The following is a 14,509-nucleotide window of genomic DNA, read 5'->3' as shown; positions in this document are numbered from 1 at the left end:
CTTAAATTTCAAAAATAAATAAAATCTGACTAAACCAAATAAAACTTCTCTATTCACAACTTACCTTTTGAAAAACATCCTTATCATCGATATATTTGAAAACAGTAATGAAGCTGGTAAGTTTGTCTTCCACTTCATTCTCAGTCATCCCCTTTGCTGATTTCTTTAGTAAGTTGTCACAGTACTTAGCAAGCTCAAATAGAAATTGACAGTATATCTTATAAAGGGCCCTTCTATACATACATATGCCTCAAAAAAGGCAAAGGACAATAGTACAAAATATCAATGGATAAGGTCTCTGCCATCCTAAAGCTTATGTTTTTAAAATTATGAACATGCACTAAAGAATTTAAACTATGTCATAAGGCAAATTTTTAAAAAAACTATAAATAATTCAAAAATCTAATCAACACAGTGAACAATAAAACACTGACATAAACAACAGAAGTTTCAAAAGAACACCTAGGTGCGTTTTGAGTAGTTCTATAATTTTTGACATTAAACAATTACTTTTTTTATTCTTACCACAACTTTATAATTAAGTTTTCTTTAATTATCATCAAATTTCCTTTCAATTTCAGATAAAATAAAATCTCTACGAGAAGTAATGCAAATTATTTCACAGAAGACATACTTTAAAACCCAAACTGTACTGCTTGGGTTTTAGAAGCCTTACAAAAATTGGAACGACAGAGAAGATTAGCATGGACTCTGCATAAAGATGCACACAAATTAGTGAAGCATTTCATATTAAAAAAACAAACAAAAAACACCAAACTTTATTAAATAAAGTATTTTTTTTCCTTCAGTTATTTCTCAAGAAAAGGCTATAGTACATAGGTCCAACTGTATTCCTTAAATAAATGCCAAATTATATATGATGTAGATAATGTTTACTTTTAATAATTTAGTTTCATGGACCTTTTTCTGAAACATGCTACAAATACAAATTAATTTAACATTCTTCTCAGTTTTCATTTTCTAATATTGATGTCCATAAGATTTTTTTTAAGCAATCATCAAACTTACCAATTCAGGAGCTTTGCAAACAGACTTGGGTTCTCTGTAATTTACAACTGACGTAAGAGCCTAAATAGAAAACAAGCCAGTAATTAACTAGTAATAGGGTATAATCTGCACACCCATAAATTATTACCCCACACAAAACACAGCATTTTGGTCATAAACTGTTAATTTTGTTTTCATTTTGAACACAGGGTAAACTCCTCTAACTGTATGCCTCATGGTAGTTATAGACCAATTATATCTCCCATTCCTACTGAAAGCTATTCTTTATAACTCATTACTGATATCTGAACACAGATAAAATAAGACTACATTTTTTTAAAAAATCTTAAAATAACCATATCAGCAATTTTCCTTTAAAGTATACCAAAATTCAAAAATTTGTAAAATATACTTATTTCTTTGAAATATTATTTATTCAAATAAAAATCAGCACTAAAACACTAAAATTATACATGTTTTTTCAGAACATGTTATGTTTACTAACAATTCCCCTTAGAATCATTGTTCTCATAATCATGAGAAATTCAATCTCCATATAATTTGAACATTCAATTTAACCATTTGTTGTTAATTTGAAAGTTATGTTATTATTTTGATTTTCACATTTAAATTAATTAATCTCCATATCAAGATTAGAAAGCTTGTAATTAGAAGCCTCAATCCTGAAACCGCCCTAAAGAATGAATATAGAAATAGAATTCCAATTAACTGTTAAAAAACACGAGTCCACTTACACCCAGATTTTTTATACAAATACTGTAAATGTATTTTCTCTTCCATAAGATTTTCTTAATAACATTTCTTTATTCTCTAACTTACTTTATTGTGATAATGTAGTTATACTAAATATACAAAATATGCATTAATTGACTATTTATGCTATCAGTAAGGCTTCTGGTAATATCAGTAGGCCATTAGTAGTGAAGTTTTGGGGAAGTCAAAAGTTGTATGTGGATTTTCAACTAAAGGGGAGGGGTATCAGGGCCCTATCTTCTGAATTATCCCAGGGTCAACTGTATTTATACAGACATTCCCTGACTTAATATGATTTTTACGATTTTTTTTACTTTAATATGTGAGAAAGCGATATGTATTCAATAAACTGTATTTTGAATTTTGATCTTTTCCAAGATTGGTGATATGTGGTACAATATTCTCTCTTAATGCTGGGGAGTGGCAGTGAGCCACAGTTTCCAGTTAGGTGTGCCATCACAAGGATAAATAATGATACTCTACTATGTATTTAATGTGTTACATGACTTTGCCCAACTATAACTAATGAGAGTGTCCTGAGAACGTTTAAGGTAGGTTCAGCTAAGGTAAGATGTTCAGTAGGTTAGGTGTATTAAATGAATTTTGATTTAAAATATTTCTAACTTATGATGGGTTTACCAGGACATAACACCAACATAAGTTGAGAAGTATCTGTAGATATAGTTATTATTAAAGTTACCTTATCCAATGCACTCATGAAGTGCTGATCACCATTCAAAACTGTGTTGATAAGCTGAACAAATTTACCATGTACTTCCAAAACTGACTCCACAAATAGTGTTGGCATCTAGAAATATAAAATACAAAGTTCAAAATACATTTTAAGAAGTTCAAAGATATAATTAGAGTTATTAAATAGTCATTTAATTAAGAGTAAAGTTTTTCCCAAGAAAATTCATGTTATGCAAGCACACACTTTCTCAAAAAAGTATTTTTAGCTAAAACTGTCTTGCCTAGTCAGTGTGGTTCAGTGGTTGAGTACTAACCTATGGACCAGAAGGTCACGGTTCGATTCCTGGTCACGACACATGCCTGGGCTGCAGGCTCAATCCCCAGTGTGGGGCGTGTAGTAGGCAGCTGATGAGTCTCTCTCATCATTAATGTTTCTCTCTCCCTCCCTTGTTCCTTCCTCTCTAAAATAAATTTTAAAAAAATATTTTTTGGAAACTGTCTTAAAAATCTAAAACTTTAATGTTGAAATTAATTAGCTGTCACTCAACACCAGCAATGCAGGACTATAATTCCTCTGCCAGAAGAACTCACTGAAAACACACTTCTCTCCGATGTTGGAATACTGTTTCTTAAGGGTAACAAGATACAGTCTCTGAACCACTAAGCCTATCACTTTCAAAGAGGATTATATAAACAAAAACTGCCTTCAAAGCCACTGAAGGCTGAAAGAGAGAGCAGAGCTCAAAAGCAAGTATCTGTGAAAATTGAGACCCCTGGAGTTGGGCAATCCCCCACATCTCAGCATGAAGACATACTTAGCTTTCACTCTTTTTATTTTTCCTTTTGTTAATCCTTACCCTAGGATATTTTTCCATTGATTTTTAGAGAGAGTGGAAGGGAGAGGTAGAGACACAGAGAGAGAAACATCGAAGTGAGAGAGACACATTGATTGGTTGCCTCCTACTCGTGCCCTGCCTAGGGTGGTGATCGAGCCTGCAACCAGGATACGTGCCCTTGACTAGAATCGAACCCATAACCCTTCAGTCCCTGGGTCAATGCTCTAACCACTAAGCAACTGGTTAGAGTGTGAGATTTCACTCTTAATGGGGATAATTATATAGTACTTAAGACTTAACTAAGTCAGCTAAATTATGTGTCTATTACAAATTCATTCTCTTTTATTTCTATCTCCCAGTCCTTGACAGTAAACTCTATGCCTCTATGCCTAATATTATTTATGTCTAATATTATATTATGTCTAATATTATTTAATACCCTGAATCTGTAAAACTAATAAAATTAATAAACCCAATAAAAAAAACACAGATTAACAAACATAAAAATATAACAACTAATAGTTTATTTTTATTTTTTAAAATATATTTTTATTGATTTCAGAGAGGAAGGGAGTGAGAGAGAGAGCTAGAAACATCAATGATGAGAGAAAATCATTGATCAGCTGCCTCCTGCATGCCCCCTACTGGGGATCGAGCCCGCAACCTGGGCATGTGCCCTTGACCGGAATCAAACCTGGGACCCCTCAGTCCGCAGGCCAATGCTCTATCCACTGAGTCAAACCAGATAGGGCAATTAATAGTTTTTTTAAAAAATAGAAAACTTATGTATTATTGTGGTAGGACATAAAATCTAAGATTTGCCAAAGACAAATAAATCTACAACTAAAGTGATGAGCATCTGAATAATGTTGTCTATTATAGATTACTGCATTATAGATGACAAGTAAATAGCTCTACTTAGGAAAAAGAATATTTCATGTCATATCTATCTAATCATCAAACATCACTAGTAAAAACAAGATGGTCCAACAAGATTTGATGATAGGAATACAATGATAGGAAAGATGCCTTTTTGTAAATAGTCATTTGATTGTCAGAGAACTCTTAAGAAAAGTGGGTATTAGGGACATGATGGTCACCGTTGGGTAGGAAGCATATATTTAGGGAAGATCATTTTAATCTAAATTTGCTTCCTGGGCTACCAAACTCAGAGTATATATAAAGAAAGCAAATTGTGAGTTCTCCATATTACCATTGATTAATTCCATTACCACTACAACTATTAGTGCCAGTTATATAGAAATACAATTATTTAAGATTGCTAAGTGAACATATCAGTATAACTAAGAAAAAGCTTATCTCATTCAATGATTTTCTAATAATTGGATTACTCCAAAATGTGTCCAATAAACTTTACGCTTGAAACATTTTAATAAAGATGTTTAATCTATTGGCATGGTAAAACTTTTCTTTCATTGTTTAAGACAGTAAAGTAAAAACAAAAAACCTAAATGCGTGATAATCTGATTAAGAGAAAATTTTCCATTTCCTTATATAACTCACATTTTCCTGAGTAAGATTACTGGTCGCTCTAAGGCCCTCATCATGGACATGATTTTGCAGCTCCTGTATCATATGAGGTAAACCAGTGGACACAGCACGGAGTAAGACATACATATTTGCCATGTCTGAGGGGGGAAAAATTTGTATTAGATTTCCACATATTTTTTAAATATTAGGTAATATATGGCCCAAAATGCAGAATTATAAAAAGAGTATGCAGAGAAAGTCCCCCACTCCTGTCTCCCAACCACCCAGTCCTCCTTCCCATGGGAAAACAATATTGTGTTCTTTCAAAGCTCTTGCATGCACATTCAGGCAAATACATATATTCTTCCCTCTGCCCCCTTTTATAAAAGAGTGTAGTGTATTTTGTGTATTATTTGCAATTGCAGAACACATTTTCACTCAGAGATCTTTTTTGTATCAGTACACTGAGCATTTCTTCATATTTTACAACTGTACAGCACTCCATTATATATCAAATTACTTAACAATTGATGGAAATTTGGTTGTTTCCAATCTCTTCATACTACAATGTTACAAATAATAGTCCTGTATATGGACAATAACATCTATGGTATAAATCCCTAGAAGTGGTATTGCTGTGTCAAAGCTTTATCTTCTAGAAGGATCCTTCTAAACAGAGCTCCCAACAGCAGGAAGCTCCCTTGCCAACAATGTATTATCAAGCATTTTGATCTTTGCCAATGAGAGGTGAAAAATAATGTCTCAGTGTAAAGGCTTTATTTTAAACTTTTTTATTGAAGTATGTAATATACATACAGAAAAGCGTATAAACCAAAAGTGCGTATCTCAATAAATTATCACAAGTGAACACAAACACACCCCTTCAAGTAATCACTACCCAGGGTAAAAAACAGACATTACCTACACCTAGAAGTCCCCTTCACACCTCTTCCCAATCATTACTCTTCTTGCTCTTCTGCAAAGGTAATCACTATCATAAGTACTAAACCAAAGATTACTTTTGCCTGTTTTGAACTATCTATAAAAATGGAATCAATACAATTCTTTCATGTTCACTTCTTTTGTTCAACATGTTTATATGTATATTGTTTTATGTAAATGTAATTTGTTCATTTTCACTCTTCTGTTATATCCCATTGTATGAATATACTGTACTTCATCCATTCTATTATTATTGGACATTTGAGTTGTTCCATTTGGCTATTACAAAAAATACTCCTATGAACATTTTTGTATATATGTGCATACTCTTTTGCTGGGGAATTATATGTATAGGAAAGGGATAGCTTTCATATATTCAACTTTAGCAGTTAATGCCAGTTTCAAAGTGGTTGCATCAATTTATATTATCAGCCCAGTGTATAACAAGTTCCCACTATTCCACATGCTTCCCAACACTTATTACTATTTTAGATTTTTAGAAAGAGAGGAAGGGATAGGGAAAGAGAGAAACATCGATGTTAGAGTGAACACCAACTGCCTGCTCCTGCACAGCCCCTACTGGAGATCAAGCCCAAAACCCCTGCATGTGCCCTGACTGGGAATCCAACTGACAACCTTTCAGTGCATAGGATGATGCCCAACAAACTGAGCCACACGGACCAGGGTCCAACACTTATTATTTTTAATTTTTAAATTTTCTATCAAAATGTAAGTATTGATAGCTTAGTGTGGTTTTAATTTGCATTCTCCTATTTTAATGAAATTAAGTGCCTTTTTATGTTTATTGGCCATTTGGATATCCTCTACTCTCCTGTGCCTGTTCAAATTTGTTGGCCATTTTATATTTGGACATAAACCTTTTGTAGTTTCAAATAAGAAGATGTAGTACATATATACAATGGAATTATATTTATTATATAATTTATATTATATATATTTACCCTATGACTATCTTTTGATGATCCAGAGTTCTTAATTTTAAGGCAGTCCACTCGATCAATCTTTCCTTGTGGTTAGTGCTTTTTGTATTTTACTTAAAATATCTTTCCCTATTTCAAGGTCATGAAGTTATTCTCCTATGTTATCTTCTAAAATTATTACTGTTTTACATTTAGATCAAAAGCCTACAATGACCCTGGCCAGTGTGGATCAGTGGTTAAAGTGTCGGCCTGCACTCCGGAGTTTCAAGGGTTCCATTCCAGGTCAAGAGCATGTACCTGGGCTCCAGGTTCAATTCCTGACTCGTGTGGGAGGCAACCAATCAATGTGTCTCTCTTACATATTGATGTTTCTCTCTCTCTTTCTCCACTTCCCTCCTTCCTTCTACTCTTTCTAGTTATCAATGGAAAAAATATCCTCACTCCTTGGGTGAGGATTAAAAAAAGCTTACAATAACTTGATTTTGTACATGGTGTCTGGGGTAAAGATCAAATTTCACATTTTTCTAAATGAATATCCAGTGGACTCAGCATTATGGGTTGAAAAGACTATCATCTTTCACCCAATAGTCTGCAGTGCCCCTTTTGTCTTAAATCAAGTATTTTCATTTTTAATTATTTATTTAATAGAAACCACAAGAGAAAGTTCATTTAGAAAGTTAGAGAGGTAGAAGTGAGATGTAGAAGAAATGGGCTTACAAAACAAGTTACAGAAGCAAAAAAGGGCCCTTGGAGCTTAAGGAGAAAGAGAGGTGAGGAAAACGCGCCTGGGGAAAAGGTGCTGGCATGCTCCATAGAGAGAACTGCTATATTTTTATTTTGTCTACCACCTATTTTGAGTGAGATTGTGCACCTCTATATATTTGAAATTCATTTATAATTCCCTTTTATATTCTTTGCCTTTATCCTACTGTTATTAAAATTCTTAATGTATTAAGGAAATTAGCCCTTATGAAACATAAAAATGTGCAAACCTATTTTCTCAGGTTTTTCTTTTAGTTTAGAATGCCCTTTGTGAATATACTTTTCCAAAATAGTCCTTTAAAATAAATTATTAATAAGGCATATCAAATATTTTAGAGATTATAACTATAATATACTTGAAATCTAAGTTAACTTGACTATGTAAAAAGTGGTTTATAATTCTATTTTAACTTACATTTATATTTCGTGTCACTTACCATTTTTTTTCTCTTGTCGAATGATATTATGACATTCGGCATGTAAGAACTGTAAGTGGTCTGCTACCATTCGTTGCTGACATTCATGAATCACTTTAGTATATGAACTTGGGTGCAAGTATTTTCGACATCGAATTTCTTCATCTTTTAATCTACCTAGAACCTTTAGAAATATATTGTTATAGTCATAAACTACCAGGAGAAAAAAACTGTAATATCAGTAAGTAGCTTAGGTAGCCTAATTTAATGGCTCAGCTAAACATGGTCAAGTAACGAATAAGGATTACATAACCAATTTAAACCCACATGCCATAAATCATTTCAAATTTTATTTAAGCTACTAGCTGTCACCTGTATTTCACCACAGTCTTATGAAAAAGAACTAACGTTATGTAGTCTACATTTTGTCTTCATTTACTGATCCCGATCATCCTATTATATTGACAACCTAACATGCAACAGGAAAAGTGAGTAAAGATTATTAAAAACCCAAACAGGTGGCCACTTTATAAATATCTAATTATTAATCTAAAAATAAGTCACATTAACTGGATCAAGTAGATTAATTATTTTATGTTGGTTCCTCATAAATGGTATGAATATCATAGTTAACTATCACAGTAAAGATTTCATTAAAATTTTTGAAAGTCAAAATATATTTAGGCATAGTTAGATATGTCAATCAAGACTTTTATTAAAGTTTTTCCTATATAAAAAGCACTGAGCTACAAACAATACACTGGTTAACATTAACAAGAACTAATGAAGATAACAGCCAGAGAATTGGGCTAATTTCGACCTCAAAACAAAACTACATTTGCAATAAAAATCATGCCAGCACAGCATATGCATACGCAAATGTTTAAATTTGAAAATATTCTGGCCCTGACTGGCACTGTTCAATGGTTAGAGCATTGATGGTGAACCTATGACACGCGTGTCAGAGGTGACATGCGAACTCATTTTTTTTAGTTGATTTTTCTTTGTTAAATGGCATTTAAATATATAAAATAAATATCAAAAATATAAGTCTTTGTTTTACTATGGTTGCAAATATCAAAAAATTTCTGTATGTGACACGGCACAAGAGTTAAGTTAGGGTTTTTCAAAATGCTGACACGCCGAGCTCAAAAGGTTCGCCATCACTGGGTTAGAGTGTCAGCCCATGCACTGAAGGATCTTGGGTTTGATTCTCAGTCATGGACATATTACCTGGGTTGCAGGTTCTACCCCTATGTGGGAGACAACCAACTGATGTATCTTTCTCACATTGATGTTTCCCTCTCTTTCGCTCTCTCTCTCCATCTCTCCCTCTCTTATACTCTCTCTAAAAATCAATGGAAAATGCCGAAACCGGTTTGGCTCAGTGGATAGAGCGTCGGCCTGTGGATTGAAGGGTCCCAGGTTCGATTCCGGTCAAGAGCATGTACCTGGATTGCGGGCACATCCCCAGTAGGAGATGTGCAGGAGGCAGCTGATCGATGTTTCTCTCTCATCGATGTTTCTAACTCTCTATCTCTCTCCCTTCCTCTCTGTAAAAAAGCAATAATAAAAAATATATATATATATATTAAAAAAAATAAAAATAAATAAAAATCAATGGAAAAAATATCTTCAGGTGAGGATTAACAAAACAGAAAAAAGTAAAGTATTCTGTAATGTAAAGCTATGGAACTAGAGTTTCTGAACTGGTCCCAGGGAACTATGTGCATTTAAGCCTTTGGGAAGTACTGCTTGAGTTTACCTGGGCATAAGAAGGTGATGTTGAGAGAAAAAATTATGCTGAGAGGGGAAATAACACATTCCTGGATACCTCTCAGATATCTTTGATGAAAGTGAGGCTCAAGACTGAGAGACACAGTGCTATCTTTCCTACTGTGCTACCATGTTGTGTGGAGCCAGGAGTTCAGGGCAAAGTTGTAGAAACCAAAGGTGGGGTCTAGAGTATTTCATCAAGTAAGAAAGTCATTTTGGTCATCGTGTTTTTCTTTTAAAATAAAAATAGTTCTGCCCAACCGGCGTGGCTCAGTGGTTGAGCATCAACCTATGATTCCCATTCAGGGTATATGCCCAGGTTGCCAGCTTGATCCCCAGTAGGGGGTATGCAGGAGGCAGCTGATCAATGATTCTCTGATCATTGATGTTTCTATCTCTCTCTCCTTCTCCCTTCCTCTCTAATAAAAGTATATTTTAAAAAACTAAAAAATAAGCTCTTACACAGAGGGAAGATGGCCATGTGAAGACAGGCAAACACACCCAATAAGTTCAATTAAAATAAAAATTTCTTAAAAGTATTATGTGTAGTAGTCATTTATACTATACTATAAGTGACTTTGATATGTTTATGGTCTAACTAAATGCAACAGTAATTAGAGTGTGGGTCTGAGGGAGGTGAGGAAGGAGGAGAAAAAGAAAAACCATGATAACTGGGTGGGGCTAGGGCTGAGGTGCATATCAAGAGAAAACAGACAAGGTTGGAGTGTCTGGATTCAGGGCTTCAATAGCTATAAAACCACTACAGCTGGGGGGAAAGGCCAAAATTAAAAGGAAAGACACAGAAAGGGAAGTAGGAAGGCTACATTATTTAGTCTGTTAAGTGAATTACTCTTATAAATGCTATTTTCCCAACACAGTTTCCAATGGCCTTCCTTTTAACAGTTTGAGATATAATTTACATATCATATGATTCATCCATGCAAGGGTGAATTCAATAGTTTTCGTTATATTACATTATTAGTGTTTTTATAATTGTGATAAAATGTATATAACATAAAATTTGCCATTTTAACCATTTTTAAATATATAATTCAGTGGCATTAATTATATTCACAATGTACAATTTCCAAAACTCTTTCATCACACCAAACAAACTCTATAAACATTAAGCAATAACTCCCTAGCCTCATCTTCTAAAAACTTCTAATCTACTTTCTGTCTCTAAGAATTTGCCTAGTCTAGATATTTCATCTAAGTGGAACCATACAATATTTTTGCCAATTGCCTCTTTTTTGAGAGCCAGATATAATGAGGTGTATGCACCACTTAAACCTGTGAGCACTTTTCAAGATTGGATCTAGATCCTTAAACAAGAGTCTCAGATGCAAAGAAGGCTAAGAGCTGAGGACCACTGTGTAACCTGCATGTAACAGATGGAGGAAAATGTCCCAGATGACTACTTAAGGTTCCGGATGACTTAATCAAGGTCCCAGAACTAATGAGTGACAAAAGCAGGAAGAGACTAAACAGCTCAGACTTCTAGCCCTGGGCTTTGTGAAATACATAACAGCTTATCAGTAAGTAATGATATTTCTTGACCTATGTTCTATACTATAACCTATGTACATACTATAGCTATTCTACTTATATTTATCTTTCTTGCTTAAACTAACAAAAAATCATCCTATAATGAAATGCTTGAAATCCAACACTGCAGATGAAAAAAAACCCTCATTAAAATTTCTAAATATATCTTGTGTGATGAATGAATTTATACTATGACTAATTCTTTTACTGAGAAAATACACATAGAATTTTAAATATGGTCATCAGTGTGTGTTGGTTTAATGATTAAAATTTCTTGTGGAGTGTGGCTCAGTGGTTGAGTGTCAACCCATGAACCAAGAGGTCATGGTTTGATTCCCGGTTAGGGCACATACCAGGGTGTGGGCTCGATTCCCAATGGGGGACATGCAAGAGGCAGCTGATAGTGATTCTCTCTCATCAATGATAATTCTATCTCTCTCTTCCTCTCCCTTCCTTTCTGAAATCAATTTAAAAAATAAATATTTCTTGTGGAAAAATTAAATTTTTTTTCATTAAAAACTTAACAGAAGAGTGATCGATCTATCCAAGTATCTACAGAATTCTATTTTTCCTTCTATTTTAAATGAAGAAGATAAAAACCTAAATACTTAGTGTCTATACTATTCCCTAAACATATCCACTAAGCATAAAATATAGATTTTGCCAAGAACGTAAATACATGTTAATTTTAAAGACAAGTAAATCAAGCAATCAGGATTTAGCAAAAAGTATCAATCATGACAAAAATCAGAATAGCACTTTTCCTCAGGGAATACACTACAGCAAGAAAAATGACTTATCATAGGTATTGTACATTGACTATAACTCAGAGCAAAGGCCAAACAGAAACTTTTTAACCCAAAAAATATATTAACAAAAAAACTGTTACATAAAACCATGCCTGATATATAAGAAATGATGTTTTTAACATACATTTCTTTCTTACCTTTTCCATATATTGTGAGCAGTTTGATTCTTGTAATAAATTTGAAGCTTCTTGTTTGTAATACTCTCCTGTTTCAGTCAGAAAGGGAGACTCAAAGATTTCCTGATAAAACTAAATAAATCAATTAAAATCATATTGAAAAAACGAAAACAAGCAATTTAAGAAATTAAAGGTCTGATTACTCAAGTTTTTAAAGGAGACTTTTTACCTTTAAGGGGAATTTTTTCTTATACTGTTCAACATGAACAAAGGAGTTAATAACCCCATGGATTACTTTCTGGTTTGGGTCTTCTCCACCACGGTCACTAAAAGAAGGTGTATAACACAAAATATTATGAGAACACAAATTATCTATGGAAATACCAAAGTATGACAAAACATGACTGCTTATTCTATTAGTTGAATCAAATTGTAAAGCATTTTAATGGTCAATGTATGCATAATTCTTAAAATTTTAATTTTTTCATTTAACAGCTGAATTAATATTTGATATTTAGTGAACATATTAGATGTCATTTCAATAAATAAAAGCCTTGTTTGTAAAATTAAGCATATTCTGTTGATACTAAAATTATACTCTAATTTTAGAGTAGACATGAGCCCATCAATTCAAGACTTTAATATTGGTGGTCAAGAAATTTGAACGTCACTCGCCATAAACACAATTATAAGATTTGGTCTGAGAAATTAAGTCTTTGAACCATCCGTATGCCTATAGTAATTTGATAGTGCATCCCTCAGAGGTACACTCTATAGAATATATTACTCACTAACTGAAATGGCTAGTAACTATTTTCTCTCTGAGAGATCTGCAAGAGTTGCTGAGTTGATTCCCATTCAAGCACAAAGGAATTTATCTATTTAGAAGTTCAATGAGATATTTAGTAGTTCTATATTCCTTTACATTTGCATAGAGATCTAAAATCATCTCAATTACTCCTCTGACATTTGATGGGTTCCTACTTAAGGAAGTATTGCGATGGAAGTCTTAATCATGATTTTAAAAATGTAGGTGAATATTAGCCTTTCTAATACTGAAATAGGGAAATGAAATAGGAAAAATGTTTACCTAAAGCCACAGTAAAATAGTCTGGCCCTAAGAGAGGAGTTTCTAATTCTAGTACTAATGCTCAGTTTAAGTCAAAGGTTTACCTTTCTCCTGGCAATCTTCCACCTTGCTTTAAAATTTTTTTTTTTATTAATAATTAGTTTACAAAGAGAGCTGCAGAAAATATATTACTATAATTCCCTAGTAAACGCTTTTTGTTCTTTGAACTAGTATATAAAGATTTTCTAACATTTAAGAAAAGTATTAAGGCAATTACCTTTATATATTAGTGTCCCTCCCTGCCTCTGCATCCCTCTAATCCTCTTTTACCCTTCCTTTAATTATCTGGATATTCTGGGGAAAGTTTTTGTACATGAATTAATGGCTACAGTAATTCTGTCAGTCATAGAATCTTAGATACAAAGTCTACATTTTTATATTACTAATAAGAACAATAAGGTGATACAATGAGCTTATTTCCTCTGCTCACCTTCGTTAGTTCCCTCTTAAGGCCAAATGAAAAACCTGGTGAAATATGATCTAACGAACCTATCTCACTATTTAGAACACATCACTTTTATTTTCCTTTTAACTTTGCCTAGGACCAAAATGAAAATCAGCCAAGAATGAGAAATATCTGAATATTTGGAAAATCAGGTTACCTAAAATTCTTTTCATGACCAAATCCTATTGTCCCTGTTCAGCACCAGGAAAACTTCCACTGCTGCTATTCTCAGCACTCTTGACATTTGATTCTGATCCCAAAAGGCCCAGATAAGCTGGATTCAGATAAGGTAATGCCTAGAAAAAACATTGATATTCCTAGTGCTTAATAACTAAGTTGTCCTCCCTATAAGAATAATATCTGAACTCAATCATTATAAATAGTGTATACTTCATTTCTATTAGGCTGACAGATAATGAAAACAAACAGTGAAATCATGGTGACTAAATTGGTCATCTAAATAAAATCTGGTCTCATCTAAGAACAGTGGTCCCAAGAGATGAGCCTTGAAAAAAGAAAATGAAGAATTTTCTTCCCCTTTATTGATTAAGATAATACAAATGTGCCCTTATCTCCCCAATGTCCTCTCATCCCCAAACCTTAACCCTGGCTAGATAGCTCAGTTAAGAGCATCATCCGGATACACGAAGGTTGTGAGTTCAATCCCCGGTCAGGGGACATACAAGAATCAACCAATGAATGCAAAGATAAGTGAATAACAAATTGCTGTTTCTCTCTCTGAAATCAATTTTTTTAAAAAAAGAATTTTTAGAAATAAAACGTATTATTTGATCTTAAAAGGACTACTAGGTGTACCAGTTAA

General features: G+C 33.3%; 1 protein-coding gene and 1 non-coding gene across 7 annotated transcripts in view; one reads left to right on the top strand and one right to left on the bottom strand.

The window, feature by feature from the left end:
• The window catches only part of CUL2 (cullin 2), a 172,872-nt gene that overhangs the window by 50,884 nt on the left and 107,479 nt on the right, over nt 1-14,509 (bottom strand). For 5 of the 6 annotated variants that reach the window (XM_036350399.1, XM_036350390.1, XM_036350371.1 and 2 more), the window contains 7 exons: nt 12,342-12,438; nt 12,134-12,244; nt 7,885-8,047; nt 4,836-4,960; nt 2,483-2,590; nt 1,030-1,089; nt 65-193 (listed from right to left, as the gene is read on the bottom strand). In XM_036350399.1, the coding sequence (XP_036206292.1) occupies nt 65-193; nt 1,030-1,089; nt 2,483-2,590; nt 4,836-4,960; nt 7,885-8,047; nt 12,134-12,244; nt 12,342-12,438 (793 nt within the window). The remainder of the gene's footprint in view (nt 1-64; nt 194-1,029; nt 1,090-2,482; nt 2,591-4,835; nt 4,961-7,884; nt 8,048-12,133; nt 12,245-12,341; nt 12,439-14,509) is intronic. The other variant, XM_036350408.1, reaches the window with a different exon arrangement.
• Nucleotides 653-755, top strand: LOC118661506. The gene has a single exon (XR_004969355.1). It is a non-coding gene; the product is annotated as a U6 spliceosomal RNA (small nuclear RNA).

Source organism: Myotis myotis, unplaced genomic scaffold, assembly GCF_014108235.1.
Source record: "Myotis myotis isolate mMyoMyo1 unplaced genomic scaffold, mMyoMyo1.p scaffold_m19_p_1, whole genome shotgun sequence".
Taxonomy (NCBI): domain Eukaryota; kingdom Metazoa; phylum Chordata; class Mammalia; order Chiroptera; family Vespertilionidae; genus Myotis; species Myotis myotis.
The sequence above is the reverse complement of the archived record's forward strand: the minus strand, read 5'-3'. Positions and strand labels throughout refer to the sequence as shown.